This window comes from Neolamprologus brichardi, chromosome 8, assembly GCF_056152115.1.
Source record: "Neolamprologus brichardi isolate AB-2024 chromosome 8, ASM5615211v1, whole genome shotgun sequence".
NCBI classification, from domain to species: Eukaryota; Metazoa; Chordata; class Actinopteri; order Cichliformes; family Cichlidae; genus Neolamprologus; species Neolamprologus brichardi.
In genome coordinates this window covers 15,893,719-15,920,699 of record NC_142111.1, presented here as the reverse complement: position 1 = coordinate 15,920,699, position 26,981 = coordinate 15,893,719, and the positions used below count along the sequence as shown (strand labels likewise).

Sequence of the window (26,981 nt, the reverse complement as noted above, 5' to 3'; positions counted from 1 at the left end):
AAATGGGATAAAAGTCTGCCATCTGAAAACAGATGTTGGGGCTCCAGAGTTGTCTCTTCTGAAGCGGCTTGAAAGGACGTATTAATATATGGGTCAGATGTATAAAGCTGAGGTTCAGTGTCTGAGCGTCGACACTGCGCAGGGGTTTCCAGTTTCAGTGACTCGGAGGTTGTGCACAGACAGAAACTAAATCTCCACAGACATTCCTGCTGCCGGGAAGTGAACATTTCCAAATGTACCACTCTTGTGGATGTAAATGAATTAGTGCACTTAACTTGAACACAAAAAAACCAAGGAGACAATCTTTCACTGTTCAGAGTCCAGTGAAAGCTAGCGCACCAGGTTGGAAAATTACAGGTAATTGCTGAAGCCATTGAATCCAGTTTGGTTTTGGTTGAAAGACTAAAATAACAAAGCTCTGATTGCTGAAAAGACAAGGGCAGGGAGCTTGGAGGCCCCATTGCTAAGAGTTAATTTGATACATATTTCTCCCTCTTGAAATGTCTGAGGTACTGGCAAGAGACGACGAAAAGAAGAAAAAAAAAAAACTGAGTGAGAGAGAGGGTGAGACCCCCGCTCTCCCTGCAAATACTATCCATCTGCCATATTACATTTAACCAGCATGAGAAGCTAAGGGAGCGCCCTTGCACAATATTGTGTGAAGGCTGTCAAACTCAATGCAGGAGCTCGGTGCCCACTGCTCAGAGCTGAGGACACAGGGCCGCTTAAATTCAGTCTAATAATAACTTCTGACTGTGTGCTTAGCACCAGGAGAACATGTGGTGGGAAAAAAGGAGCTTTTAATTATTCATGGCTGCTTAAAAAACTAAAAAAAATGAAGAAAAAAAACCATCTAATTGAAAGTGTGATATGATGACCCCGAGAGAAAAACACCAACAGCTTTCAGCCTACCTTTTTGAACAGTTTTCGCCTAATAAACAAATCAGAGTTATTCAAAATGAGCAGAGTAAGTTGGAAGCTGGAGGAGAAGCAAATAAAAATCCTGTCTAGAGAGCATATTTTCTAAAGCGTCAAATTTTAGATGATTTCCAGTAATTTTATTGACATTTCAAAAAATATTTCAACACTTTTTGCACTTTTATTAAGACTTTAAGCAAGTGGCAAACTTCAGGGCTGATGTGGAAAAGCCAAAACCTGTGACTCTTCTAATGGCTCAGTCACACTGTGGTAAACAATAGGACAACAAACTTCCATTGGCAATGAAAAATCATGGTTGCCTGGTGGATGCATTGCTGTCGGAGACTGAAAAGTAGCTGGGTGACCTCACTTGGTGGGAGATGACCTGTCTCCAAATAATCGTCATCGACTCACTCATCTGCCTGCGCTCCTGAGTGTTCAGGGTGCTACTCTATTCTTTACATCACTTCCTCTATTCCCACACCATTACTCTAGACCAATCATTTTATTGCCTACCTTTAGTGCTCTTCTGTCATTCTGACTATCATCCGTACGACTTGCTTCCCTCCTCTCCACCTCACCATTGTCACTCACATCCAAGCCTCCATCTTCATCTACACCACCACCAGTGTGCAGACTCTGGGAGGTCCAATCCTAATTCCTATCACTGCCTGGACTCCTTTCTGCAATGACGATTCATTGGAGTCTAATTGCAAAACAGGTTAGTAATCAAAGTTTGCAGTCAAGTAAGTAAGTTAGTAAGTTAGTAAGTCAACCTTCCAAATGATCTTCTCCCTATTGAAGTGGTTGTGTTCTGGTTATATTCCTATATAAAGGCAGTTTTGCTGGGCACATGTGTCATTTTGCAGTTAAATAGCCTTCCTGCAGCAACTACTTTGATATTTGGGAAGACATTTTTGTTTTAGAACTAAAATTGCTGGACTTTGATTATCAGTGGTTATTGTAAATTTCTGCCCGCCTGTAACTGCCATCTTGACCCATTCAATTGCAAACTAATGGCACACTGACTCCGTCTTGTGTTGCCGTTTTATTGTTTTCTTAATGCACCGAAATTGCTTTGAAGATGACCGCTAGTAGCTGCGGACATGATCCTCATCCTCGGAGCAAGTGCAGTCGACTTGATCGCAAGTTGACTGCACGTGGTCGCAATCATTTTAGTCGTGCTACCTAGTGTGACAGTAACATAGTAGCTGATTGTAAATGGCTCCAAATTATGAGTCAATCGCCCACACTGCGTAACTGAAATGACTTAAATTAATTTGACTAAAACAAAACAAAACATGGAAGAGAACTATAATCAAACCAATGCTGCAAATAATAATTAATTTCCTTACTGATTAATAATTCAGTGGGCAATAAATCAAATATGCTTTCCTCGAAATTCTATATCCACAACTTTAAAGTAATAAACTCGTACCAAGAGTTGAGTATCATCAGACCACTGTGACAAACCTGGTGCTAACACTCAGTACTGGTAATGCTACAGCACTAAAATCAAGTTCAGAAGAAATCAATTGCCTGGAGGCAAGGAGTGTGAACTTTCATACCCTAAGCCCAATTTCCTTGAAAGTGGAGGTTCTAAATCAAATCAAGTCGAGCCAATGCACCATGGAATTATGCAAAAAATGACAAAGCTATACGAAGTGACAACTAGGAAGAAATACTGCCAAGGCTAAGAAACTTCTGAGCTTGTTTATTCACTCCACATGTTTTTATCTTTCTTGTGCCGAGATGCTACAAGTCAGCTCCGATCGGCTCTGTTTATATTTAAACCATGAGGGAGAAATATCGAATGCGCATAGATGTTGTAAACATGCATGTAAGGAAAGGGGGGGCACTCATCTGAAGTTTACTATACTTGTACATGCAAGAATAAAATCTTTAAAGACTCATGATGCTATGGGGTTTTGATTTTTAAGAGAAGGGGGTCAGTTTCAGCTAAAACTTCACTGCTGCCGAGTGGAGAGTGCTTCACTACCTGAGCACGATAATCACGCTCCATGGAAATTATCTCAGCGGGCGAAAAAAAGTGAAAAACACTGAAGGAGCTTTTAACTTTTTAAAGTAAATGCATAATACCATTAAAAGTTCTTGTATTTATAATCTGTCTGCGAGCCATTTTCAAAGTTATTCCTCTCCATTCCTTTAAACGGACATTTTCCTTCCTCAAAGCACTGAAATATTAGTATTGTAGGGTACTAAGAGCTTCTTGCACTTGAGAACAGCATCTCAGGCTAAGATGGATATAATGACAGCCAGAAAATGAGCCTTTCTTAAGCTGCAAACAAAACCTTAAAATCCCCAAATTCAGATGCTACTGGTAGGCGTCGGCATCGCTTGCCAAAAGTAACGGGGTGAAGAAAATGTGTTAGATGTTAAATTACAATTGTCCAGAGGCATTCGCATGCTGCTCGGCTTTGATAATTCTGACTGAGAGACTTATTAGTCGCAGTGTGTTTGATATTACCTCTCTGTAGGACAAGATGACTAATGCATATCAGTGACTTATTTTAAGGAGATATACTGGATTATACAAGGTTAAACCAGTGATATTTTCATCTGGGGCTAAATAAAACAGAGTTTAATAAAAATGAGCCTAAAAATTAGTTGTCATTGTCACCGGGCGACTCAGACCTAAAACGTAATTCATGCCTCATGTGTGCATCATGAGTGCTTCTAGATCTTTGGGATATTTAATCCTATATTGGCTGTGGTATTAATAACATTTACAGCTGTTTTGGTTTTGTTCACTCAAAAATAATAATATGCATTAAAAAACATTTCAATGCATTGCCGGAGTGCAAATACTAGCAGCAGGAATGCACCGAGATAAACAGTTGGTAAAAACAGTTGGATGGCAAAGCACAACGAGATGATGTGAGAAAAGTACTATTTAAATCTCAGATGAACAAAAGTACAATTTGCATTTTCTTTCACTGACCTTCAGTTAAAATTAGAGCTACATTTGGATGGGAGCTTTGCTACAGATCTAATGCTTTTTCCTGACGCAATTTTTGCAACTCTCCAGCGCAGCCGATGTTTTAATCAAGTTTGTTTCCACTGCACCGTCTCGCTTTTTGCTTTTATTAAGACATCAACTTTCTCACCTCAGTGTCGAAAAACATTCTCGCTGTATTTTGAATTTTACTTTGTAAAATGTATTTATTTATTTTTAAATGGATGTAAATGCACTTTTTTCTCTCTAATCTCTGTTTTCTCCACATAACAAACACTCAAATATATTGTTAATTTCATCTCATTTCTCATGTTTTATCCAAGTAACCCTAGCTTACTAATAAAAATGCACATGTTATGGACTCCACACCCAGAGTTGGCACATGCCATATGAGCTGAACAGCCAACTAACATGGACAGTGAGACACTGGGCTTAAGTTGCTTTGTAATCTCCAGAGGTTATAGACTAAAATGCACCACCTAGAGTAGGGCTGTTCGATATAACTTCTTGTTTATGTTCCACATAAACCTTTCACAATAAAGCTCAAGATCCTGTTGAGACTTTTCAAAGTAAACTGAATCACGTGAAAGAGCAGATTATTTACAGATGAGAAGTAAAAAAGAGCTGCCAGGTGCTAAAAAATCAACCTTAGACTCAAACATTAGAACAGGCTTTTCCCCGCAGCACTCTGTGTAATAAACTTATAACAACTTATGTCTAAAAATGTATAGTTTCATGCATCGGTTAAAACACTCGACTCCAGCTACATGACGCGCAGCTGGAAACACTTGCCGCAAGTCGAGCTGCCCGAGATTCACAGAATTTACAGAAAATGTTACATTTTTGTGATTTATATCGTTATCGGATGATAGAATTCTTATATCGGGATATGAGATTTTGGTCATATCGCAGAGCCCTAACCTAGAGTCAATTCTACCCACCTTTACATATCAAATTTAAGAATAAACAAACAACTTTAAACCAAAATCATGAGCCGGTATGTATTATTGTAAATAAACACGCATAATACACCCATACAGAAATACACTTGTCTCGGTTAAGGTCAGAGTTCATGATTCAACAATAAGGAAGGTGAAAAATACCTCTCATACCAACAGTCAAACACGGTGGTGGTAGTATGATGTTTGGAGCTGCTCTGCTACTATCTGCTCTCTACCAGAAAATCCCGAAGGAAACCATCAGTTTGGGTCCTGAAGCTGAAGGTTATGCAGCAGGACACTGGCCAGTTTAGGTCTAGAAAAGCCAGGTCAAAGTCTGGATTCAAATCCAATTGCGATGCTTTGGCATGACCTTAAGCAGGCCGTTCATGCTCGAAAACCCTCCAGTGTGGCTATATTCAAACATTTCAGCAAAGAAGAACGTGCCAAAATTCCTCCACAACAATGTGAAAAACTTGTTACCAGTTGTTGTAAAAATGTAGAAATCAGCAAGGGGGGATATATATTTTTGCAACACCATAAGTGCAAAATTATTAACAGATACAATAACTTGAGAATCCATTTGTTAAAGTTAACCCACAGAGTCAGTTTTAGTCTCTAACAAACCACATCCCAACTAATTTACTTCACTCAGTAACAAACCGAAAACTCGTAGTTGTGGTGACAACATTACGAATGAAGTAAAAGCCTTTACATTATAAACCTCTTCAACCAAGATAGCAGAGAAGGCCAGTCACTCTCCGGCCAGATTTATTATGACGAGAGCCTCTCAGACAGACAGAGAGTCAGCCTCGGCTTCTACAACCACCATCCATTTTTCTAAAATTTCAAAGTGCTTGAGATTTCTAAGTGGAGCAGTCTAAATGAAACACACGGGACGTGGAGTGCAATATGTGTGAATCCTCTCTCAATAATGTGCCCATACGTGCCAGTGTTTGGCGACTGGAGGATCCTTCTCTTTAAAGAAACAAAGAAACATTAACAACAAAAAAAATGTGGTATCTAACGTGTCAGTCTGGTTGAAAAGTATCCATTACTTAATATACACCCACACTTCTCAGAGCTGAGCTGCAACATGAAAAATTACCACTTAAGGGAAAAATAAACGTATAAAGCTGGTCTGAGGAGCAGGAGGTGGAAGGTTGCCTTCTAATTGCTGGAGGGGAGAGAAACCATGTTAGAGTAAACAAAGTCTGATCGATGGTGGGGATTATATCAGAAAGAGCCTTTGGCCTTTGGCCAAGACGAGCAAACACACTGGTCTCTGTCTCCGCTACAGATGGAAAAAATAGCCAAGGCAAGAAGCTGGAGAGTTAAAAGCATTATATTTCACAGGGGTGGGGGTGGTGGAGGGGCAGACAGAGAGTAGTACAATGCCAGATATGACATGTAGCCAACTATATCATGTCTTGGCTATTTGTATCAGACAGAAATGCCAGTAGATAAGAGAGCAGTGTTGTGAGTGTTATGGAAGGCTGTTCCGGCTGGAGGCTTAGCTTTAGGTCAGGCTATACTCCCACAGCGCTGCAGTGTTGTGTGTGAAACCTCTCAATCACCGCACGCACAAGTTCAACGCGCTGTTAGCTGGTCACGGCCGGGGAGAAATGTGTTCTGTACACTCTCGGCTTCAATGTGGCAATTGCAATTCACATAAGCCACTTAAGGAAATCTGCAGCGGGAGAGAAAAAGGTATAGAACTGAGAGGGGGGGCTTACGAGTTACTCGAGTCTTTTAAAGACCGAGGCTCGTCATCAGGTCGGGTTTCCTTTTTTTTCTTCTTTTCCATCAAGTCTTCTAAATGAGTTCACTTCATTGCTTTTAACCTCCTTTAAAGGTATTAAGTGTGAAAATAACATAATTAATCACTTCTGCCTGAAACATGTTTAATTTCAAGATGTAATATGAGCAAAAGTGCTTTTCTATTTAAAAAAAAAAAGCATGTGCAAAATTTAAGCTATTCTGCCTGGGATGTCATTCAGTGCAAAACGAATACTAATGACTTTTGAATCCATTCAGTGACTCGCTTCAATTTGTGATTTATATTAATAGCCCGTGTATTGCTTTCTCCACATCCAACAGTGCCGTGTTCTGCTAAATTTCACCATAATATTCATGTCGATAAACAGGTGACGACTTGGAGAAAGGGCTGATTATATTTGCTAATCCCCAAAGAAATTAGGCGAGATTGATGAATGCGTGCATATACTCCGCACAAAGCCTTGGGAGTCTCTAAAAGCTGTTACCATGGTGGTATCCCATTAGAATAACAAACATTTCCCCTGGATGTTTAACATCGCTTCCCAGTGAGCAAAGCCCTCCCTAAACCTCCCCTCTCTCTCACTCTCTCTCAAGCACCTGCCTTCACATTTTCCACTTCTAAAATTCCACCAGCCGCCTGGAAAAAAAAAGGGAAGGGAAGGGTGAAATATGAAATACAGTTAGGAGAAAACTTGAGTGCCAAAAAAAGGACTTTTCTTCAAACCCGTAATAACTTTCCATGGGAATAAGGAGAAACTTAAAAAGAATAACACTTCCCCTTGATTTTCTACTTCTACCACTTTTTTAAGCAGGCAGTGAATTTCCTGGAGTGATAAGGGCTTAGCCAATGTAATCCTCAGAGGACCCTTCTCTGGCATGCCAGGAATCAAGAAACCTTTCCTCTCCCTCTCTTAAAAAAAAAAAAAAAAAAAAAAAAAAAAAAAAAAAAAAAGACAGAGAGGGAGAGAGAGAGGCGGCAACAGTAGGTTTGGGAACAAGGAGGAGAGGCAGCCAGCATGCCATCTCCCGCACATGCTGGCGAATGCAAATTAGCATGTGTGGAAAGAGCAGCCGGACTCGCCTCAGCTGGAGATCAACGGAGGAATATTGATATGACAATGCAAGGAGCTTCCCTGACACAGACAGCAGGGGCCACTGAGGATGCTCTAATTGGCCTCATGCAAAGAAAAGGGTGGGATTGGCAGGGCTCTGGGGGCAGCCATAAATGTTTCACAGAGATTGATTCATTATCAGTTTGCTCAACAGGCTGGGTGGGCCTCGTAAAAGTGTTACATCTTCAACTGGTAGCATGTAAGTCACTGGCACCGCGACAGGACAGAATATATCATCCTGACCTTTCACTTCAGATATTGAAATGAGAGCCTGAAACATGACTTGCCACACCGCAGGACTACCACTCTTGCATTTCAAAATTGCAGACTGCAGAAGGCTAGTGCGATGATAGGTGACAGCGCGAGGGAAAACATTAATAATTTACCAACGCCTCCTCTGTTAGAATGTGCGGCGCTATGATGTGCTTTTCCCCCCCTTACGTTAGACGCCAAAGCTGGCGGGGCAAGTTTGAGGTGTAAATATTCTTTTTGATTAAGATCCTACTACATTGTCGTGAGGGGGGAAAAAGCAGGCCTAAAAAGTTTGACAAATTAACCAATTTCCTGAGTTTTGTAACTTCTGGTTTGCATTACTGCCCAATTAACGGCTTCTGTATCATTAACACTTACGCACACAACACCAACCTCTAAGACTGCTACACGAGCGCTCGTAAAGATTTACAGCCAAACTCTCTTCCGTCTTTTAATGTGGTTAAACAAGTCATTTTCTGCCCAGTGATAAATGTGCCCAAATTATTCAATATCCCCGCAAAAAAATTAAAAAATAAATAAACGTGTGTGTTAAAAAAGAACCGAAGGCTTCACAGGCACGCTGATCACTGGAAGCCATTTAAGAGCCGTGAGAAAGGCAGTTGAGCATCTCAGCTTCTCGCTGGGTGGTTGGTTACATGTGGCTGACACATTTGCATCTTCAAAAGATGCACACAGACAACCTCAATATGTGTCAGAATGTCTGGGCGGCATGTGGAAAGCCCCCGTCCTGCCTCTGAAGAGGTTTCCTCCCCCCTCTCAAAGACTATACGACATCTCGTTGTCCTTTATCTGTCAAGCAGTTGCTTCGAAAAAAGTGAACTGTAAACACGTTGCTTGGACTGGATGCACAGAAAGCAGTTGCTGCGTGCGTTGCGGCGTTGTCTGCTCTGCACTAAAACCAAAAAAGACGCCGCAGGAAACACCAAATCAGGAGCCATTACACAGCAACAAATATGACAGGAACAGTGCCTCGCATTATTTGAGCTCCAAGACTCATTCACTCAGTGTCTCTTCCAATGAGCGTGAACAATGCAAGCAGAGTGTGCATTGTGCTGCAGAGCAGGAGACTGTTCCTCTGAATTGGGGGTAAATTACAAAAGAGGCCTGTGCAAATTAGACGTGATGGCTTCATAATACGTCTGAAGTGTCAGCTTCTCCAGAAACTTATCCCCAGGCTACACTCACGGATCGGCGCTTTGAACTTCCAATTATTGCTGCCAAACTGCAGCAATCACCACGCTGTAAAACAATGATTGTAGCACTGCAAAAACACACAGGATCAATCCTGACTCATCAGGGTTTACCGACTCAAAATATGCACTCATTACACGGTGCAGGTAATCTATAGACATAAGGAAAACACATATCCAACCTTTTGGCTTTAAACACAGTAGCGTGCAAGTCTTTACTTTTCCTTTCTGATGCAACTTTTCGAATCGCGGTCCTCGAAGAAGATTAATATCTCTGAAGTGCTTGTAGTGGTTTTAATCCTGGGAGACCATTTGTTACAGAAGGAAGAAGAGGACCGGAGGGAAACAGCTGTATTTCAAGAGGAAACATCTAGAGCTAGTGCTCCCGCCTGCTATTCATTTGCTGAGGGAATATATTCAAGTGCTATCACGGTTCCATAAGATTACTGCACAGAGAGGACTCGTAAACAGAAACACAAAACCCGAACAGGATCTGGCAAATGTGTGCAGCTGCTAAGCAATTTCATATTACAATATGACCTCTTACTCATGTATAATTCTGCTGGCGAAGAAATAAATTACCTTTGCAATTTGGGACACCTCCAAAGGTGCTACTGGGTGCCATTTGTCTGCAATATGTTCGGAGATTGTGAGGCTGCGAAAACTGAAAAGAGAGGCTAAACCCAGGCGGGATGACCGGGTCGAACACCTCAGTTGATCCGGAAAAAGTGACCACGACGGATGAATAGAGTGAGACAGAGAGTAAAATGGAGCCCAGGGAGGTGGGGGTGGTGGCGGTGGGGGGTGGATGCTGACAGAAAGGAAAGAAAAATGCTTCCCGTAAACACACACCAAGAATTATTTACTCACAAGGCTAAACATTAAACAGTCGTCTCATCCGTAATTAAGCCTTGTTTTTATTTCCCAGTGACAAGTAAGCAATATACATGGGACGTCTAGTTGAGATGCATCAATATTGTCTCCTCAACTCTGCCTGCTACATAATTAATACACGCACTGACATGACATGGATATGATATGACAAGAGTATCAGAGGCGAAGACTTCGAGAAAGAGCTGAGTGGATGCATTTTTCATGAACTGCCGAGCTCCCCAGCCAAAGTTCTAGACATGATTTTTCCGTATTAGCGAGGAAAAGGGGGCAAGGAGGGCAAGAGAGACAAATATGTGAGCGGGAATGAAAACAAACCTGGAATTTTATAGAAAGCTGCAGTAATGCTGAGACGTCCACATCGCTCAGACAAGAGGCTGGCTTTGGCCTTGTAGCCACCTTTTTAGCTATCGGGTCAGGGTCTGGTTTAAAAGCTGCAAATGCAATACAACCTATTTGTACCTTCTGATGCCTGATGTCTCAACATCTGACAGGCTGTGCCTGTGAATTCTTAATAAAAACGAAGGCTGGATTTCTTTCTTTTTTTTCCATTTCACCCCAGATAGGTTAAGCTATAAATAGCTTTGATTTCTGCTTCTGTGGAAGAAAAAAAAAAACAGCACAGGTGTAGAGAAGAATTCATTTTGCAGTGTATTTGGACAAGGCTGCTGTGCTCTGGTACAGGAGGAGGGTGGGCAGTCTTGCAGGGGCCATTCCTCCTCATTCAGAGCCATTACCACCCCACTGTCACTGTCAGTCTGTCCCGTCACCCATCACCCAGAGTGTGCTCAAACTTCACAACTAAATCGCATTCTGCACACAAACGGCCGGGGCCACGCTGCAGCTACTGTATCTAATCTAATCTGTGCATCTCTTGTGTCCCCACACACACACACACATATATAAAACATAAAGGTTTCTGGAAAGGCAGGCCAACATCTTAGCTCCTCAATTTTGTACAATTTCACCATGTGTAGTGAAACAAGAGTCAGCGATGCAAATCAGAAATCGGGATTTGCCTCGATTATTGGAGCTTTATCAGCTCATTAAGAAACATGGAGGCATTTCTCAAATGAGCGTGCGATATTCCCATTAAAAAGCCAAATAAGGGAGTACTTAGAACACATCAACGCGAGTCCTTGGGAGAGAGGGGAAAGTAGTTTTTCGATTGATAAGCTTACAATGTGGTCAGTTTAAAAAACAAACAAACAAAAAAAGCACCTAGGGGAGGCAGCAATTTAGCAGAAAGAGCAGAGCGAATGTTCTCAGGTGGCCCTGATGGCCACTTGTCTGCCCCTCAGTGTTATAATGCCCCGGTACAAAACGGCACATCGTATTAAAAACTTGACAGATTTATTATTACAGTTGTTTAACCTCTTCATAATCAAATCATGTTAGGGGTTCAAGGAGACACTCTCTCACTCTCTCTCCCGCTGAATTACAAACATCTAAATTCTCGCTCTGTGGCTGGATCCAGTCGCCCCATGCAGGCACATTTCCTGTTTACATCCAGCATCATTAAATCAAGTGTATGGGGGGGGATTATTTTTAAAAAAATTACATGAATCACGCCACTATTTACACGTACAAGTCCCGTGTTAGAATCGCAATAGGAAACTGCTTTTCACAGCCATTATGTTGTGCCTAGGGGAAATAATAGGGTACAAAGTTAGTATTCGCCCCTCGTTTTGTCCACTGAAACAGTCATAGCCTTTGTGGTACAAGCTGCACTGCTAACACTCAAAGAGCTGATTGGCAGGATACAAATTTATCACTATTAAAGTGAGTGGGCAAAGCCACATTAATCCCACAGGCTATGTGTGACAGACAGGAAGGGTGACGTGCTGGCATATTGCGTTACATGTCCAGTAATTGCCGCGGCGCAGAGTGCTCAGAGGTGAAATCGTAGCGTACAGTACGACGGCGAGCGAAGCATGTCATTGGGCCAACGGGAGAGGACTGTCATTAGCCGCGGGACGCTGATGATTGAGTAACACTCTTACTCTTCTGCTGCAGAGGAAAAACAACCAGATGCCTTCGGCACAATCAATACAGTTTGAGCGGCTGGAATTCAAATAGAGACTATTCTGGCTGTGTGACACGGGATGAATACACTATTACTTATTCTGGCTCCATTCAATGTCATCATCAGCCTTTACAGTGTCAGATCCGCTCAATAAAGGGCATTATTTCCAAAAGGATAAGCGCTGCATTAATCCTTTTATGCTGCTTTCAGCAGGATAGACTCTCCCATAGCTAATATTAATGTGCTGGGTGTCAAGAGTGAGATGGCTAATCCTGATAACTCAGGATGTACAGTCAACTTTGCAGATGGCTATCTGCCCCGCGCTAGCACTCCTAATAGGCACAGGAACAGGATGTACTTTTAATGCTGCACTTCCCGAATGTCGTCTTCAAAGAAAACGATAATTTTCAACGGGGCTTTCTGAACTGAGAAGATAAGCCAGGGAACGGGGGAGGACAAAATAAAAATGATGCTTGCCTCAGAGAGGAAAAATAGCTTCCTGATATAGTCCTAGCTCCCTCTTTAAAGCTGACACCTAGAACATACAGTTTATCAATTATACATGAAGCCAGAATCCATCTTCTGTTGGCAGCTTGTTTGGATCCGGCCCGAGCCCTCTGAGTGGTGAAATGTGTCTGGGAGCCCCCATCCCTCCTGTCGCCTTTTTCCACTTGCAGCCTGTCCTTAAATCAATCCCTTTTTAGGCCTGAATTTATTTTTCCTGTAACAAATCTGTCTTGGCAAATGATGTCACATAAGCGGGGAGAATGACAGCCTGATGTCTATGTGGGGAACATCAACCTTGCTCCAGCAGCCTCCTCCCAAGGTGAGTAATCATGCTGAGGAGCGGTGCAGAGTGTGGATGCCAGCCAGAGTCCAAACAAACCCAGAGTCTGTTGCTCAAGATAAACAAACCAATTAGGGGGAAGGCATGTTATTCCTCAGTTGGTGGGATATTTGCTAGATGGAAAATAATCAATGCATTCTTATTGCCACGGAGTGAAGCTGAAAAAGTCCTGAGCAGAATAAAATCTAGGCTGAGAGGCAGAGTAAAATTATTCATTAGGAAAAAATAAATAAATAAATAAATAATGGGACTAAACTAGCTACTAGTCATGTAATTAATCCATACAGGCTCAGTGGAGAGGGGAGAGCACAGAGGGGAAGATTCATCAGAGCTTTTTTGCCCCCTTGCTCCCAGGGATACATGCCCTTCTTGTGTGGATGAGTCAGCTTACATCTTCTGACAACTGTGAGCCAAGGGCTTTGTCAAAAGGAACCACAGTTATTGTTTTGATTGGTCCCCCCTTGTTATGTTGGGAGCGCAAAATGCTTTCAAATGTGATTGCGCCACAGCATCTGAAAATAAAGCACGCACATATAGAACATCAAAAAAAGGACATGTCTGCTTTTTATTTACTGAGGGGACAATCATTTGGCACTTTGGCGCTCTCTCTGGCCTCTCCCCGACACTGGAGCGAGCAGCACTATCGGTAATTGCGGGGAGCGGCCTCGGTGGCCGGCCAAAAGCATTAGACAACTGGGCTCACGGTGCATGACATTCAAGCTGGCTAGTAACGACGGACGCTAATCAAAGCGTCTCTGGCCTCCCCGCGACTGTGTGACTGGAGGACTTTTGCTCAGTTGGGGTGATGTGCAGCTGCTCTGGCTGCCTTTCTGCATTTCCCCCGCAGGGCCTGGGCACCAGGCTAACCACTGGCACAAGACTTTAGATGCTGGAGAAACAAGAAAAAAATGGCGGAGGCTAACAATAAAACACATGAAAAATAAATCAGAGCCAGCTTGTTAGCATGGCAGGGAGAAGAGCAAAGAGGAAAAGAGAGAGAGATGGGGACAGAGAGAGGAAGTCGGGGCGGGAAAAAAAAAGAACTGGGTTAAGAGATTTAATGTGCTGCTGAAAATCTGACACTTGCCAGAGGTCCAAATGTTCCACCAGAGCAACGGCAGCCCTGCCGGCTAAGTCTCTTTAAAGCCTCCAAAGCTGCTTACAATATACACTTGAGAAACAATAGATAAGGTCAGAGTAGTAGCCTATGTCTGAGTGGGACCATGTATGAAAGATCAACACTTTCACACTGCGTGTGCTGACCTCAGGCATGCTGACGGCAACCCAGGGAAAAAAGACGTTTGTATTAATTCTGAAGCAATTAAGTGACTGATTACACAAGTACACTTTTTTTTCCAATTTCAGAAAGTAAAAACAGGGCGATGACAAAATCTGAACGATTTGAGGAAAGTATTGAATTGCAGTTTTGCCTTTGCGGTTTGATTTTGAATTAGTTCTGACTTTCTGTACCTTCCTACCTGAAAGACTAATAAAAACAGATCAGGGATCTGTCAAGGGATACTTTTTGACATTTACTTGATACCATCTTGTTGCTTCGGCAGTAAGCTTAGCTTAAAGGGTCCTAAAGTCCTAAAGTAAAGAATTCCCACTAACAGATTGTGTAAAGTTGACTAATTAGTACATTCCATGTTGTTTGATTAATCCTTATAAAGACAGAAAAGATAAACCGCTTGAGAAAAAGCACTTACATTTTGGGAGTTTCGCTTATGTACGACTAAAAGTAGAGACTCAAAGAAATCACTGCTACATATTATTAGGTTGGCTTCACAATGCAGCAGATATTGGACTGAGATCAGCCACTAACTTAGGAAAGAATCTTACCATTAAAAAAAATTCAAGAATGCATCATCAACACATGAATGAATCATTTGCTTTCAGGCCTGATTTATGAACTAATGTTTCAGATGAGACAGCAACCACTAAAAGCAGCTTACAACTCTAATTTCACTGTACTTCACATTACACTGCAACAACAAAACAAGCAGAACAGTGGCCAACTCCATCTGCCACATTCTTTTGAAGCGCTTTATATGGGTTAATTATTTACCAAGTTACATTCTCAAGGATTCAGACCATTAGACAGTCAAAATAAAACGACTGCTAGCCAATGCTTGTTACTTATAACTAATAATTAGAGAATATAAATTACCTTTTCTCATGATAACTCGGTAAAAATATTACTACAGCCTCCTCGGTGGTTGCCCAGTGATTGCACTGAATTATGTGGCTGTCAGAGACAAATATACCATCTGCTTCCTAGAAGTTGAGCATGCAACACCCTCAACCCTGGGATACCTGTGCAATCGCTTTGGACTGGCTGCAATCACTGTCAAATAGACTGGAGAAGATCTGCAAATAACTGCTGCCTAATTTATAAGCGGAGACAGATTACAGACAAGTTGCAATCAATCTCAAACAGTCTGCACTGAGGGCCAACTCATCTGTGATCCAGCTCTTTGCAGTTGGACTCTCAACTCAACTGGTAGCCAGCTGGTTATATTAAGTTCCCATGTCCTTTTGCATTTAAATCACTGAGGAATTTATGTATTGCTGATTTAGGATTCTGAACTCTTTAGCTGCTTTTTGAAGGTCTCCACCGAGTTATCTTGGAAAGATCGGTCCCCGGAGTTCTGAAACGAGTAGGGGACCACTAAAAGGTTTTGATTCGATGACCTCAGGTAATAAGAAGAGGTATGTATATGAATCAAATCAGCAATATAGGGAGAAGCCTGTCCCTGTAATGCTCTAAAGGTTAAAACTAAAATTTTAAAATGGAACCTAAATCTGATCATATGAGCTACCTTTTTTTAACGGGTCAGTAGTCCCGCTGCAGAGTTTTGAACAACCTGTAGATGAGCTAGCCCTTACTTGTTTAGATAAGTAAACAGACTAGTACCGTAGCTGAGTCTTGTAGAGATAAAAGCATGGATTATCATCTCAAGGTCATTTGTTGACACGATAGATATAAGTTTTGAAATGTTCCTTAAGTGAAAAAAAGCATGTTCTTACTATTTGATTTAAATTTCCCTCTAAAGAAAAAGCTTCATCAAAAATAACACCTAGATTTTCTAAGGTTATGCTTCTGTGAGTAACCTAAATCAACCCACTTGGTGTTTAATATCAGACATTGCACTGCCCGGTACAATAATCAAAGTTTCAGTTTTGTCTGGGTTTAGCTGTAAACAAATGTTGTTCAAACATTGTTGAATGTTTAATGTCTAATTAAGTCAATCAGAGCGGAGAACTATGAACTTCAGAAGGTTTAAATGAGTAGTAGAGCTGAATATCGTCAGCAAAAAGATGATAAGATCCATCAGGAAACTGCCGCATTGTCTGGCCTAAAGGAAAAATGTATATTAAAAACAGAATAGGTCCCAGCATGGAGCCCTGAGGAACTCCACACAGCAGCTCTGTGGATTCAGACATGATCTGGTTTGCAAACACACTAACATTGTATTGTATTATAAGGTAAAGACCCTGCAGTAATAGAGCAAAAAAAACAAAACAAAACCCAACAATTAGACGAGCCCCCATGGGCAAGCACTTTGCGAAAGTAGAAATGAAGAATTCCCTTTTCACAGGAAGAAACCTCCGGCAGAGGCAGGAAGGATTGAAGGTAACGGGAGGTAGACAGGACAATTACATCCCACACAGAATTAAAGGGTCTGAAATAATAAAAAACCTTCAGGAATACAACATCAGTAAATTCATCATAAAATACTGTACATCAGCCTCAAAAGTCATTATTGTCATTTTAATTCACTGTGTATCCAGGATTAAAATGACAGAACAAAGCTGTGCCCTAGCTTATTGTAGATCATAAACAAATTAGAGCATAAAAAGGAAAAATGAAACCTTGCAGAAGGAAACAATTCTCAGAGAACAGTGTCCCACATCTGCTGAACAGAGATGCACATCTGTGGTGATTCTTTGTAGGCCGCTTTCAGAAACTATCACAGTGACCTCAGTGCTACAGATGGTTTGTGGCGAGGAGACGATTCCAGCAATATTTACTCAGTCAAGGCTTTATTCTCCAGCGTGATAATGTAACACCGTCTGACACTTAACTCTACTCACTATCTTTGCCCAGGAGACATGCTATCCTAAAGCGTTTGCGGTTCCATCATGTGAATCTTAATCAGATACTTAGCCAGTAGAGCAGGTTTTTACTCTCCCTGGTGAGAGTATCAACACATGGCCATCAGGCACAATTCACAGCCGCAAAGTGGCTATTTATTTTCTGCTCAGCATTACTTGACAAATAATTACTCAGTCTATTCAATTAAGCCGTGGAACTCACACAAATGGCCACAACATCCCAGTGTAGCACTGAAACATTATTCCACGTTTTACAACTCGGTCTCATGAATAAAAAGGCACACACATGGCAGGTGCTTTGATGCCTAGGGAGCGAGGGGACAAGGTGATGGCAAGCAGAAATATCATTAAGTCCGAACTATTTCATCCGCAGGAAAACAGCCTTGTTGTCGGTGGAGCAGATGCGCAGAGTAATCTGGGATGAAAGGACATGGTGTTTTCCCGACTGCAGAAGAAAAACAGTTTTTACAAGGTGACGTGTGTGTAGAAGCAGAGAGTCGCAATGCTGCTTGAGCACTATGGACCGCATCCTGGAAACTTACCACAGGTGCAAAACAATAGATTTTTAATTGCGTTTATTATTTTTTATTATTCATTTACAGATCCAACCGAGTCACAAATAGCAGACTGATGATTTCTGTGCAATCAATGCATCAGTGAAGGGGTATCAGAGGTATTTAATGTGAGTTTCTTGTTTGTTTGTGACTTTACCACCTCTATGTTTTACTTTTTTTCACTTCAATTAGCTTTATTTTGACCTCAGTGGCAGAGAGAAGTTAGGAGGACTGTAAATGACAGCTAAAGACAATGCAACTGTCACAATGAGATTAAATGAATAAAGTTTTTAACAAAATAACTATATAACATGAAAAACAAAGTTTTTCTTTGTTCCATTGGTATTTTTTAATCTAAGAATAAATATAAATTCAACAAAGGTATTTGTATTTATGTATTGATTATATTTTGTTTTATGAAGCGATGCTTGGGTAAAGCTAACTGAGTAGCACAGCTTACTAATTTAACAATGGCATCAAACTAATATTCCGCATTGACTGAATCCTCAGTCAAGGTTCTTGCAACTATACAGGAATGAAAAAAATGCTTTTAAACTTCACACAGAAATCTGTGCACAATAATAAATACATAAAGATCAATACATAACCCACTGCTTACGATGAGAACTTCCTCTCCGTAATAAACAAGGTGAATTCTTGACATCCTGAAAACCTTCAGCACAACAACACATTTCCTTTGCCAAAGATAACACTGTAAATATTGAATAAATGGGCAAACAGAACAATCACTAGTGAGATAAAAGTGCATTATCTCTCTACCATCCATCCGTTTTCTTCCTCTGATATTTGAGGTGTGGGGCTGGAGCCGGGTTACCGGTCAGCCATTGCATTGCATTCAATGGTAATGCAATATTAAGCGATGGTAATAAGCGACTGGACTTTTTAAAGGTTCTTGAAGACGTCCAGTCGCTTTTCTTTTCAGGATCCTTAGATTACCATGACCTGAATGACTGAGAACCTACATAGACACAATAATACAAATTATAGGACTGTCAAAGAGATCAGTCTGATTACATGATAGTAATTTGTGATAGACTATTTGTGTGCTGTTTAGAGAGGTTAAGTAAGCCGTTGCACACCACAGCAATCGCCATCTGCTGGGCTCTAGATAGAATAAAGGTTTTTTACTGGCTTCATATTTCTGAATTTGGCTTACATCCACCTGCAAGGTCAACTTAATGATTTATCGGAAAGAAATTGACAAAAAGCCTCAAAACTCAAACATATGAGTTATACAAGTGTATATGTGTATTGTCAACATATGCAAAATGCCATATGTTTTAAAATATTATGTCCCATATGACCTCTGACCTCTCCTTCAAGATCAATAAATTGATCCAAAGTGATAATAAAGCTATTTAGCGCTACTTAAATGATAATGAGCTTTCAGACTGACAGGAACATGGTGGCATGTACTGTAACAGGTTATGACTTTTTAAATACATAATAGTTTCAATACACGAGCAATGTTCCTGAATAAGTTTTTTTTTTCATTTCTTTAACAAAACAAACTTGTAATGAAAACCTTTTTTCACCTGATATTTATTATTAAAAATGTAAACAAAAAAATGTACTAGAGCCACATAAATAAAAAATATAATATTAAAACAGCTTTCAGCAAGGCAAATAACTTTCACTGCACTAAAAACTTACAAGTCCGATAAAAACAAACAAAACAAAATAAATATATTAAATATATCATACTGCTAGAAAGTGAGCTGCCTTGTCAGACGTTTGCACGTCTGTCAGAGGTTACTGAACTTTCATTTTTGTATCTATTAGATGCACACAACGCATAAAATAAGACCAAATACCAGCAGCCATGGAGTGGATGCTGCATTTATTAATTCCCTCGAAGGAATTTTGAAGAGAAGAAGACTTTACAGCGGATAGATCTCGCATTCAGAATTCAGACTCCATTTTTAATATAATGCAGTAGTCTATGTTGGTACACATTATTTATGTTCTAACCGTAAACACTGTAAATCAAAATGAATACACGAGGGCTCCAAGTCCAAGAGAACTTTTACTTTTAATGCACTACTGCTATTTTTACTTAACCAAAACATCTAAAAACTGTTTGCCATCTCTGACACGGCAAGACCGAATTGAGTCTTAAGGATAATTGTAAACAACCTAAATAAATCCCACAGTGCAGTAAAAGCCACAGTGTCTCAGCAGCCAGTGTCTCTGCCCTCTTCACCCTAATTTGCCACACTCCGCCCACTCAGGCCTGCAGCGCCGTGGAGCTGGCTGATTCTCCAGCCGGGCCGGGCCAGCCCATACGTCCCACTGGCACAGGACATCCCGCCAGGAGCCAATCACCAAGCCTGCGCTCCTGACAGCTCATTACCACTCAATTAGGCAGGTGCACCTCCATGCACAGTCTTCTGACAAATACAGCCCTCCCAGATGCATGTTTAACATTCAAGAGAATTATATAGTGACAGCAAACAGTAAACGCCTCACCCTTATCACTTGATTGCCTCAAGATTGAAATCCTATAATTGGCCTAGGCCAGCGGGAGAAAAAAATAAATTAGCCAATAAATATGATGCAGTCGACTTGTAATTGAACAATTATGAATTCATATTCATAAGATGTTTGCTGCCAATTACAAAATGCCATCTGATTAGGCGCAATTTGAAATGACATTGTTCCACGCTAAAGACACTGTGGTGTCAGCCTAATAAAGAGGAGACACATCATAGCAGTAGCTCGGCCACCGACATGACCTCCAGAGATGAGAGACATGCTGACACAGTGGCTTGGCTGGTGACAGACGGGATTTGGCACCCATTGCTCTTTGTCCCCCCTTCAAAACCTACCGCTTACGCTCGCGTGCACCGAAAAATATCAGCGCCGAGGGTTGACTTTCACAAAATTTAACACCAGTGGGCACAGATTGTACACATAACAAAACACAAGCAAGGCAAAAATTAAAAAAAAAAAAAATCTCGATCCCTTGAGAACAGATTCTAATCAAGATGAAATGATTTACAAATCTATTTAATAAGGCTTGCCAGAAGTCAAACTTGGCATGTAAATGCGGTGGGGATTAAATTTCATCGGCAACCAAGACTGTAACTGATCGCCTGCAGACAAAGGGGGAGCCTGCCAGATTTTTTTCTCCCCCATCCACTTCTATTCCCTCCCTCTCCCTCTTTTTTCTTTTTTTTCCCTCTCCAGTGCCTGCATTTTGCCTCGTGATCCCTCCCTGGCTGTGTGGAAGGACAGGGGCAGTGCAGAGTGGTGCAGTACAGAGTGTGGAGGAAAGAGAGAGAAAAGACAGAAAAGGAGAGGCAGGAAGGAGAGAGGAGATGGAGATGGAGGAAGGGAGGAGATAAAGAATGGTGGCGAGAGGGGGAGTAAGAAGGAGAGAAGGGTAGAAAAGCAGGAGAGAGGGAGAGGGAGATCTCAAGGTCAGTGTGAGGACAGTGTGGTCCTCTGAGTTGGACAGAGACACAGCCGCAGTCACCTCTGTGCTAATCAGCCCTTCGGCTGGCTGATGAGGTGTCAGTTAGACGTGTGTGTGTGTGTGTGGAAAACCTTTCCCTTTGCTTTTTTGGCTGCAAAATGAAGGGGGCTGGTCGGGCGGAGTAACAATGTGTGTGTGTGCGTGCACCACTCTGGGGTGTAAGCAGGCTGACGTGCAGCTTGTGGTGCCAGTACTGCGCTTTTTTTCTGCTTTTGCCTTCCCTTTCTCCTTTTTTTTCCTTGCATATTATGCTACAGTGAACTCAGCTTTCCCCTGCAGTGAGGGCAAGAATACAACTGCCAATTAATGCTATATGCGGTGTGCCAGTGTTAACAGTGTGAGGCATTATAGTTCAACTTGCTGTGCTGTTTGAAAAAAAAAGAAAACAGGGAAAAAAAAGGGTGGGCTAGCCATTTTCCTTGGGCGTGGCTAACCTCTAGCAGGCTAACGTGGATTGTGCTCCCAGCGCAGGGTGCAAACGAACAGCATCCGCAGCTGTGATTAGGTTTGTGACCTAACAGCTCTGCAGCTTGTGTCTCATTGGGTGAGTTTTGCGTATGAGGCCAATTGGCAGAGGCGAGCGTCTCCTCCGTCTATCCTTGGGTTATTTCTGACCATCTGTGCCCAGTCATTAACAGGCCTTTTCACAGTCAATTGTCTTGTTCGTCTCCCCTCTTCCCCGTTTCTGTTGGTTTCACTGTGCATGACCGTGAGGTGGAGCTTCTTCTTCTTCTTTTTTGTTTTTTTTTTTTCCCCCTTGAATTTAAATGGCAGAAGTTAGGAGAGGCCATTTTATTAGCCAGGGCTAAGGAGAGCTGTGGAGACGTAGGTTAATTCAAAGTGGCATCATGGAGGATGCATCAAGCAGCGGAGATCAAATTACAGGGCAAAGCCCTCGGTGCTAAAAACAAGCAAGTGGTATGCTGCATAATGTGTGTGTGTGTGTTTAACAGCATCTGTGTGTGTGTTTGAGAGACTAGAGAAAAAGAGAAGGGGGACACAAGGAGGAATAAAAAGGAGAAAGAGGAGGATGAAGAGGGGGGTAAAGGGATGGGGATGGAAGGAAAGTGGGAGCAAAAAAAAAAGGAGAGGGAGAAGAGGCTAACTGGGCCAGTGTGCACATGCACACATCACCCCCTCCAATTAGAGTCACTCACCCCCCACCCCCCATCCGCCCCTTCTTACAATAAATCACCCTCCATTTCTGATGTTTACAGTCGTCGGGGAATGAAATAACTGCACACATCACTGCAGCAGCGGCGGCATTGAAAAAAAAAGAGATCTCCTCTGCCTGAAATGCATTTAGCTATTCCTTCTTCCCCCTCATGCTTTTGTTATTGGTCTTTGTGCAATGATTTGCCTAAGGACCCAGATTTCCTAGCAACAGCCTGCCACCAAACATTTGGCAGGAGTTCAACATTCTCTCTCTTTGTGAGAAATGGCAGTGCTGCCTCCCTGCTCTGTGTCTGCCACCAGCCCTGCTGCTGCCGCCGCCGCTGCCGCTGCTGATGCTGGATGAGCCAGACTGGCTGCAAGAGCCCTCTAATAATTCTGTTTTCATCCAATCACACCACATAGTAGCAGGCACCTTGAGAGCCTCTGCCAGGATTCATCAATCACCTCTTTAACACGCATGTTCAGACAAACACAGAGGCATGTGCGAGCAAACAGAACGCGAACGCACACACTCTTGCGCGCGTGCACGCTCTCGTGCGCTTTCCGGTAATTAAATTTACAGATTAGAGCGAACAAAGCTGCATATACCACCACAGCAGTAGTTTAATGAAAATCAACAAAGCACATTAATGCATAGCAAAGGTTGGTACAGTGAGCAGGAGAGAGGGAGAAGATGTAAAATCTGGCCGTAAATTGGGTAAATACATCTGAGTGCTCTCGACAAGGTTAATGGAGAGAGGAGGCCTTAGTGAACGCTGGTCTAGACACGCCACACAGTATTAAGTGGGAATAGCTGTGGCAGTGTATCTGGCTAAGTACTTTAGAAGTGCGAACGGGACTCTAATAAAGCGAATGATCCCCCTGTTTTGACAAAGAGGCCCAGGAGGGACGCTGAACACCACGTTTTAGATTCCAAGCACTGACAAACACCCATTTGTGGCCCTTCTATCCCCCCTTCCAAATCCCACGGAAGCTTTTCCCCTGCGCGCTACGCTGTCGGATGTGGGCAAAACCCAACTGCCAATTTGCAGAGGATGTGCCATGTTTGCTAATGCGAAGCAGAGGCTAAAAATGAGACCACACAAACTCTGGAGGATGGACTGACTGATCTGCTTTCTGGCACGGCCGCTGAAAGATTTTTTTTCCTCCCCTCTAATAAACAATTTTTCGTTTGGTATTTGTTTCTTCGACTGGGCGGCTAATTATGAAACCTCCATCATTATTGCACTGCGATGCACTCGTGTTTAGAGGACTTGTGGGCAATGGGGAGGTGGGTGGGGGGAATTGGGAATTTCACTTGGGACAATATGCCAAGGAGTATGCTGAATGCTGAGCACTAACGCTGATTTATGTTGATAATGAACTGCTTAAAGACGTGGAATGCAGCGCAATTTCACAGCTATCGTCTTGACTTGAGATCAGAGAAAATGTCGATCTGCCGGAATTAAATATAATCCCAAACAGTGAAACATGAGCATAGCAGGCCATCCCACTCCAGAAGCTGTAAGTAAAGACATTACCTCAGTGGGTGCAGCTCGAGCATGTGTGAATATCTAAGCGCACATCTGTCCTCCTCAATCTGTGCGTGTGTTTTGTCTGTAAGGAAAAGATTGCGTGGGAGTGGGGGGTCGGGAGCTAAAACCGAATGAACTTGCATAATCAATTTTCACACTTTCACAGCACCTGTTGGCTTGTCTTCACGTTAAAAGAAATGAATGAATGCATTACATGTAGAACAATTTCACACTATGTTGCAGCTTCGCGCACAAAGACCTGGGGAAAAAAATAGGGGGAAAATGGAGCTGTATTGTCTCAATAGGTAACATAGCTCATTTCACTCGACAAAGGATGAATGGATATATTGACAATGCAGAAGGCGTGCTGAGGCATTTCCTGAATAAAGCCTCTTAACATTTTGTCCTCCTCTGGCAGTGGAGTTGGGGAACAGTCATTTTGAATGTAGAGGGTCTCACTTACCGCAATATAATAGACCTTGGCTTTCTTCACCAGCTCCCAGTTGCTGTCCAGGTCCAGGTGTTTTTCCTTTTTGTAGCAGTTTGCCGCTGCCAGGTTAGCAACAAGGGACCTGCCGAGACAGACCCCATAAATCTTCTGCCTCGCTTATCATCCATCTTAATTTTGTCTCAAAAACATCCTTAAAAAACACTCAGGCCTCAGACTTTCCTTTGTTCTTTTGTGATATATAAGGATGATAATAGTTCCTAAGAATGTCTGAGCCAAGGTGAATTAAAGTCTATCTGGATCTCTTTATTTTTCCTTTCTTTAAAAAAAACAGTGCTATCTCAAAAAGAAAAAATACACCAGAGAAAGGAGATTAAATAAGCTGAGGGGTTTTCAAAGCCAAAAGAGAGACACCCTAAAATTATTCATATCATATTATCACCTGTAAAAGTTCTGCATAGATAACAAGGGTGGGAAAACAACAGAAAGAGATTACTAAATGAACACTTGAGTAGTGAGTGGTGGGAGCTGGAAAGTGAAGCAGGTGGTATTATCTTAACACAGCTCATTAGCCAGTCCTCGTGCGCTGTATCTTTATGAGCGGCCATCAAAATGAGTGCAACCATCATAGCTACTTAGGTGAAAACTGCTAGGCGACCATATGACAGGAGGGTGTTGCTACACGAAGGTCTGTTCTCACATGGCGAGAAAAAAAAAAAAAAAAAAAAAGCTGCTCTCCGTGGTTAGTGTCAAAGAAAAGAGTAACAGTGTGCTAAGCTGATCAGCGTGTGATGATGAAGGCTACGATATGGCAGCTGAATTGGGACCGTGTTTGACCGGAGCTGCCGTAATAGACTCAAAAGGTTGCTACGAGCGTGACAGACAAAACGAGTGTTGTTGACTGAGAAAGTCCGACAGACGTGAGCAGAGCAAATAACCATTATGATGTGACATATTTAAGAGGAAAAGCTGAAATGCCACAGTGAGGCACTCCAGGTTAAAACGCTCATTAGGAATTTAACGAAAAGGAAAGAAAAGAAAACTAGGAAATCCAGAGGAATGACTTCTAGTTTTATCAAAGTGGAATAACTGTCACGCATCGATTTCTGTTATAACTCAGTCAAACTAGAGTAAAAATAGCTGAGATTGAGTGTGCGACCACTTTCAATAGTACGTAGTAGTCAGCTGGAGGAAACCTGTCGCCAAACACTTGGAGAGACTTCAATTGCTCTCACACAGATTGGTGAAGATTTGCAAATAGTTGCCATCTGGTTTATAAGCGCATACAGTCTGTGAACAGGTTGAAATCAATCTGTCAACCAGCACCAATAAGCGCAACTCTTATGTGACGCCTGTCTTTGCATTACTGGACTCGACTCTACTGGCTGACAGTTGCTTGTTTTTTTGTTATATTCCTACAGATGAGGACAGATTCACTGCCTTTGGTGAATCTCTCAAATTCCTCTAGATCCGATGATAGTTTGGCACGGATCTTACAGAATTCCAAGACGATGCTTTATGAAGGCCAGTCGGTAACATTTACTTTAATCTTCTGGAGGTAGTTCTTCACCATGAGCAACGTTGATGTGTTGGAAGACAAGGCGATGACCCAGACTCCGTTTTTCTGCTGACTGCTTGAGGTTTTCTTTTAAAATCTTCACGTATCCTTCGTCCTTCATGATTCCTTCCACATTGACGAGATTCCCATTTCCAGGCACACTGAGGCATCCTCACAGCATAATACTCCCACCACCGTGTTTCACTGTGGGGACATTCTCTATCTCCAAACATCTCCAAACATCAGCAGCATCTCTGTGACCAAAGAGCTCTAGTTTTGTCTCATCTGATCAAGGGACACATTTCCAGTGTGCATATTCTTGCTTTACATTGCCCTTAGTATACTTCACTCTGGCTTAAAAGTGTTTCTGCTGCAGAAGTGGAGTTTTCCTTGCTGTTCCTCTTGTGCAGGGTTTTAGTGACTTCATTCCTCAAGTCATTCAATGGTGTCTCGGCAGTTTTTCTGGGGTCTTTAGACACATCTCTCACTAGCTTTCTTTCCAGAATCTTTGAAATTTCCGCTTCCTACTTCTGCCAGGCTTGTTCTGTACTGTGTGGCCTTCTTTGAAATTTCTTGATGATACTTCTCACTCCAGTCCTTGACACTTGGAAACACTATGATAACTAAAGATAAAATCTGAACTGGTTTCTTTTGTTTTTGGCATGATGTTTTCTCAAGTGACAGCTCAAACCATTGCTAAAGTTTTTATACTGTGTGTAAGCTAGAAGATAACCCTCAGTTTCAACTTGATTTTATAAGCTTTGAGCATTACAAGTTAAAGCACATTATTGTGCCATGGCTCAATAAAAAGATCAGGTGTCTAATAATATTGATCCGAGTGGTTTTATCTGAAATAATTCTGTTATTGTGTACACGCAGAAATAATTGACGCTTTCTAAAGAAAGCGAGTATGTTTTGAAATGCTATGTTGAAAATCCCAAGTGCAGAGTTACCAAGTGGCTGTGTCATTTTGCAGTTAAATTAACGCCCTGCAGCAACAACATAACTGCTTGTGAAGGCATTTCTGTTTCAGATGAGGTTCTGGCTCTGCTCTGAATGTAAGTAGTTAATGTGAATTTCTGTGTATGTGAACAGCAACAGATTTGTGATTCTTTTCAGTTTATCACAAAGAAATTCCACATAATTATCAACTTGACGCCAG

General features: G+C 41.9%; 1 protein-coding gene across 3 annotated transcripts in view; it reads right to left on the bottom strand.

The window, feature by feature from the left end:
- adkb (adenosine kinase b) overlaps nt 1-26,981 on the bottom strand; it is a 126,632-nt gene that overhangs the window by 47,760 nt on the left and 51,891 nt on the right. For all 3 annotated transcript variants that reach the window (XM_087844699.1, XM_006791141.3, XM_006791142.3), the window contains one exon: nt 24,277-24,385. In XM_087844699.1, the coding sequence (XP_087700825.1) occupies nt 24,277-24,385 (109 nt within the window). The remainder of the gene's footprint in view (nt 1-24,276; nt 24,386-26,981) is intronic.